At 38.5% G+C, this 6,000-nt stretch overlaps 1 protein-coding gene across 4 annotated transcripts in view; it reads left to right on the top strand.

The window, feature by feature from the left end:
• The first annotated feature begins 2,770 nt into the window (after nt 1–2,770).
• ZNF366 (zinc finger protein 366) overlaps nt 2,771–6,000 on the top strand; it is a 37,164-nt gene continuing 33,934 nt past the window's right edge. Inside the window, exon 1 of one of the 4 annotated variants that reach the window (XM_087742519.1) lies at nt 2,771–2,902. Coding sequence is in view for 1 of the 4 variants with exons in the window: in XM_087742518.1 (XP_087598644.1) it covers nt 2,851–2,902 (52 nt within the window). In the remaining 3 variants the exon portion in view is untranslated. Of the gene's footprint in view, nt 2,903–3,977; nt 4,094–6,000 lie in introns of those variants that run through there. The other 3 variants (XM_087742518.1, XM_087742520.1, XM_087742521.1) reach the window with 3 other exon arrangements.

The following is a 6,000-nucleotide window of genomic DNA, read 5'->3' as shown; positions in this document are numbered from 1 at the left end:
TGAAGATCTAGTCTGATCATACAGACTAGTACTAGAGGAATCTTCCCAGTCCTCAGTACGTACCCTGACCATGACCACGAGAATGTTTTTTTCCTGGCCACTCCTTACAAGAGACTATATGTACTGGACCCAGGAAGCACTTACACTTGAAGCTGATCACTTATCTGCATTGAGGCTGGCACTGAACCATTCTGAATTTGTATCAGTGGCTCCATTTTGGTAACAGCACAGTGAGAAAAGGTAAGGAAAAAGAAGGCTAACACTTCCTCCAGAAATATGTTCTGAAAAACAGATGAACTTGTCCCTTAAAACTTGGGTAAATATCATAAATAGCGTCATCTGTTGCGACTTGGTTTGCATGCTTCTAGATACCAATGATTTTGGCCATGCTTTTATTTCTCCACAGTCAGTAATTGCACAGGCAATGACCTTGCAAGGTATTTTTCTGGCACGAAAATAACAGTTTCGGTGCTTCTTCCTCCTCAGGCTGTGATTTGCTGGCAGCAGTTGGGAGAAATTGACAAAAGTAAAAGCAAGTCAAGTACTACAGTGGCTGCACGTTGGGAAGCAGGATTACTCTACCTGGCCTTGGATGGGGCAACTAAGTCAGTCCTGAGCACTTGGGTGGAAAGGCTGCTGACAATAGGACCTGAGGTAGGATTAGCAAGGACCTTACATCTCCTGCTCTCCTTGCTGAAGTAGGGGGCTCTCACAGTCTCCTTCCATAAGAACAGCAAAGTCTTATACACTGTTGAACATGCCACATGGATGTTTGTGGCCAGCTTCTTAGCTTTACAATCCTCAAGAACGGGAAACCTGTTATTTGAAGAAGTATGGGACATCTGTGACAACGAAGTCCTTCATAAAGGACTACACAGACTATCACATACCCTCAGTGACTTATATAACAATGATCCTAATTTGGTCAGTATAGGTTTTCAACTAAAATTCTGCAATGTGTTCCCAATGGAGAGAAAAAAAATGGTATGTAATGGCAGTCTTCAGGGTCTCATTAACCTGGCATGCCTGGCAGATAAATAAATAAAACAAACTTTAAAAGCCTAGAAGCTGCTACTATCTTTAAGATCTTGAAAAACAATTTCAAAATGAAATCAATTTTTTTGAGCTACTAGATTGACCCCACAGGACAATACATTAATTTGGTGGCTTCCCATGCCTCTTTACTTTCCTTGTGCTTGGTATGGACTAGAGATCTGTTTGATTAGGGTCTCCATTCCCAAGGGAGTATCGAGGACTTCATTTGCAGTATATACCCTAAGTGCATTGCATTCTTTTGCTTTTAAAATTCGCCCTCCTGTTAAGCTTTCACCGATTCCAGGAAACACTGGTGGTGTTGCAAGGCCAGACATCACTAGTAATACCTGCAATGCTCTGTCAACTGCTCATGTCCATTATCAAAGCTTTCTATTTCTGAATATTAAAATAAAAGCCTCCCCAGTCAAATCATTGCTAGACATCTTCTGGAAATAGCACCAGGAACTGCCTGAAGGAACACAGGTGCCTAAGACCTACTTCCTATGTTGGTTTGCAGCTTACCGATTCACATAATTGTGCAATAGAAGAAATAATAATCTTTATGGGATAATGCACCAACTTGTCCTCCCATTAACACTGGATTTACAGCAATAACTCAATTTACTTCAGCAGCATTCATCTAGCTATTGCTCCCAGAGCAAAGTTTGGATGCATGGTTTATAGGAGAGGGCCATTTGAAATGGCTTTTTGTTTTATGTCTTTCATAGAACTCAACACTGAATTGCTTGTCAATGAGCAGCCCTATCTTCAGTACCACATTACAAGGCTAACTGAAAATGCAGCCCCAGCAACAGCGTGAAGGTGTTTACTAGCAAGAATATTAGAATGAAAAAAATTAGGGGGGGGAAAAAGGGAGCATCTAATCACTATTAGTGGACTTCAGATGATAGATAAAGTTAGGGGAAAACATAGAAGCAAACAAAAACACAGTGAAGCACAATGGACTAAACTTATTCCAGGTGTAACTCCAGCCAGCTGGCTCATATCTGGCTGTCAAAATACTTCTAATGGGGAAAGAAAGAAAAAAAAAAAAGTATAAAATCTGTCCTAGACCATAGCACATTGGTTTCGTTTGGACAAATCAGGATGCCTTCTATAATGCAAATCTTTGAGATAAATTACTTGCTACTGCAACTCCAATATCAAGCTATGATCCTTACCATTTTTGTGACCCCTTTCATCCCCCTTTTTATTTCACAACATTCTATGAATACCCAACATGCTGTTTTCTTGTGATCACAGTAAAGAGGGGGGTTAGGGATTTTTGTACCTATGTCACCGTGAAAACAAGATATGTGTATACATCTATGATCGCTCCTTCTCTGGAGTAAAAAAAGCCTGCATTATCTGTGCAAGCTTATGGCTACTTGCTCTGCATAAGATATGGGTGTCTTATTCCTAATCACTACTTCCGAAATTCATTTCGTTTAGTTGCACATAGCAAGCTGTAAAGTAGGTTTTATGAAGCCAATAATGCAGATATAATACTTGAGGAATTCCTTTTGGTTTGAATATATTTATTTTTCCAAACATTTTGTTTGAGAGAAAATGAGATTGCTATCTGCTGTTTCCTTATTTTTTTGCAGGAAAGCAAAGGGTTGTTGACTTCCTCTCCCCTCCCTTCCTTCCTTCTTTCTGAAGGTACTGTACTCATCTGAAAAAAAGAGAACGAAATGATTGTTCCTGTTCTCTTTCTTAAGTCATTTGAAACACTGTCCCTGCTAGTTTTCTAAGTTTACTGCAATCTCTGCACGGGGGGAGGGAGAGAGGGAGAGAGAGACAGAGATTACCAACATGAGAGCAGGTAGAGAGTTTAGGGCAAGACTCCTTCCAGCTTCAACAACTGGTAAGTTAAGTAAAAACGCTTTTATGGTTAACTCTTTAGAAGTGCAATATATATGCTTTTGTATTAAGAAAAGGAATTAATCAGATACACATTTAGCTGATAAAAATAATAACCATATGCATTGACAAGCAGTGTATTTATGCTGTAGATATCTATAGTCTGGTTTTTAGATACTGGTGATAATAGCATACGGTTTAACCAATGGAGACAAGAAAGTGTTTTCCAGTGAGGCTGATAGTATTCATAACATACTCTGCTGTGAATTTTGCATATATGGCTTCTGCTACCATGATCTTGTTACAGCCTGCACTAACTTTATCCTGAATGTTTCAGCAAGATTCACTGGGCCATTGCTGAAATAAAGAGAGAAGCTGTCATATGCAAATTGATGTATTTCATATATCATCTGCCACTGATTAAGTCTGCTCCAACCCACCAACCTGTGCTATAGTGGGAGAAGAATTACTAGTTGTTTTTTTTTTTTCCTTCAAACTGTGTTGTGTTTATGATTACACATGTTTATCGCTACTCATCTGTGTATATGATTAGTCTAGGAACAGTGATGTTTAAGACATGGTAAGACAGTTCCAGGGTCTCACTTGAAAAAAAAAAGAAAAAGTTCATGTTGTATAGTATATAACAACACCAAAGCTGATCACCAGCATCAGTAATGACTCAAATGTTTATTTGTTGTTTACATTGTTGTAGATACCAATAATATTTTTCATGTTGGGCATAAATGTATCAGAATGATCAGAAGTGGCACACAAAATGAGTGATTGAATGCAAGAGTATGTTTCAAATATTGGAAGAGAAAAATCCCCCCCATGCTTTTATAAAAGCAGAATGCAGAGAATTAGGACAGGTGTCCATTTCTCTGCAGAAGGAGAGCTTGGTCATCTTCCGATCCAGTATCTCTTCAAACTGCATCTCTCTGAAGTTCAGGGTCCTCTGCAATATGCCTGGAGCCCAGACAGAGCGGCTCCAAATGGCGGGCAGGCAGCTCGAGCTGCCCTGCTCCTGCTCCCACAGGGGCACCTGGGCTGCGCTTCCGCCCCGGGACAGCCCTCTGCTCCCACCCCTTGCTGAACCAACTAGTGGAAAGGATTTTCTTCCCCCTCTATCTTGTGTCTTTCTGCAAGTTTTTCCATTGGAAGGAGTGATCTACCCCAATTTCAGCCCGATTTCTGGGTAAGTAAGTTGTAGATTTCCTTCACTTTAGAAGCAGCAGATGGATTCTGCCAAAGGAGGTGGAAATAACTTGTTTCTCAAACTCTGTAGCCTAATATTGCAGCTCGGTCTAGTTTGGTACCAATTATTAGGTTTATTTGGTTATACTTAACCTACAAGGAATCCTCTGCTAATAGCAAGTAAATGCCAGATGTTGCCATGAAAACCACTTGCCACTTCTTTCCCTTGGAATACCTGGGTTTATGTTTTACGTGACTAAATAGTGATCAAATTAAACAGATGATTTGGACAGCTATTTTGACAGTTACTTGTCAAACACCTGGAAAACTACTTCTTGCTTCAAGTGAGAAGCAGAGGAGTCTCCCAAACATTAAAAAAATACAGAAGCTCTGTATTTATAGTGGTATTTTGCTCAAACTGCAGAGTGTTAGTCTTGATTGCAATCACCTCTAAGTTTTGATCTGGTCAGTTCAGAAGTTCAGTTTACTACGTAGGTAAGAGCCAGCTGCAGCCTTTAGGTACAGATTTTGTTTTTAAAGATAGTAAACATTAATGTTTTCTTGATTTGGACCATATATACAATAAATTATTTCTCTGAGAGATTGTCTGAAATACATAAATAAGAATATGTGTGCTCATACTCATAGTAGGTGGCCAAAAGCAGCACATGCTATTTTAAAACCCATTCCCCAACAATAAGCACACAGAAAGAGCATTTTTAAAGGAATGTTTAATAATTTGACAGTAAAAAATAGACCTTGAATTTTGAACTTCATTCTTAGATTTCACCTATCAGGTTTGCTTTTCCTTTAAATAATACATCTTTGCAATCATTTGGAGTTTAATAGTTTTCACATTGTGTAATTTATTGCTGAAATAACTGTAACATGATTTAGTAGAATGGTAATTTGTAACACAACTAACATCTTTCTCGAGGTGTCAGGAAGAGGAGATTTTTGGCTAATGTGTTATCCTTATCCCATATTGCTGAGATATTTACAAGCAGAGAGGGGTACAGTCTGGGGCTGGGTTGAGTACAGATCTACTACCAGCTTATGGCACAAATTAAATGTTTGTGAAATGAATTTTCAGTTATTAATCTCAACATTATAAAAAAATATTGAAGAAATAAACCAGGAATAAAAAGAAAGAGGCTCTGTTTATTTTGCTTAAAGTCTTGTTGTTTCTATTGCTAAGAGCCATATTTATGTATATAGCATACATGACTAAACGGTCATTCAGTATGTATTTTCCCACAGAACTAAAGCCATTATTTCCATTTGATTTATTCTCAACTGTAATGAAACAAATATAGACAGTTTTGCTTTTGTTCTGAAAAATAAGAACAAAACCACACCAATGATGGCAAAGATGTTACAGAAACAAGTTGTAGCCCATGGAAATCCCAAGTTAACAGGGCTGATTCAAAAAGCATAGAAACTGATAGAAGTCTCTCTGTAAATGTCAATTGCCTTTTTATACTTAGGACCAGCTTCTTTAATGGTGAAAACTGTTGAGAATGTGAATTTTGGATGCAGAATAGCAGCACTGACTTACATTGCTAGTAACATTTTGACATATAATATAAACGATATAGATACAATATAGATGTTTGACCAGGAGATAATTTGAATCTTTGAATTTCAAGGAGTTTTCTGTAGTTTTCACGTTCTTTCAAACAAGCACATCAATAAGAGCCTTGCCTTAGGACTATCTGGATGTAGAGCAGATACTGGTGGACTGAGAGGCACGATGTGCATCTCACAGATGAACATATTGGCATGTCTTTTAGGTGCTGTTTCTTGTAGTGCCACATAGATACACTGGATTTAGAATGGGAGAAGCACAGGGGGATGAATCACAACAGCAACCCAAGACAAGCCTTGTATACAGAGGCAGAAGAGTAT

The sequence above is a fragment of the Nipponia nippon genome, unplaced genomic scaffold, assembly GCF_047370975.1.
Source record: "Nipponia nippon isolate SJK-2023a ecotype South Korea unplaced genomic scaffold, ASM4737097v1 scaffold_8, whole genome shotgun sequence".
Classification (NCBI taxonomy): Eukaryota; Metazoa; Chordata; class Aves; order Pelecaniformes; family Threskiornithidae; genus Nipponia; species Nipponia nippon.
The sequence above is the reverse complement of the archived record's forward strand: the minus strand, read 5'-3'. Positions and strand labels throughout refer to the sequence as shown.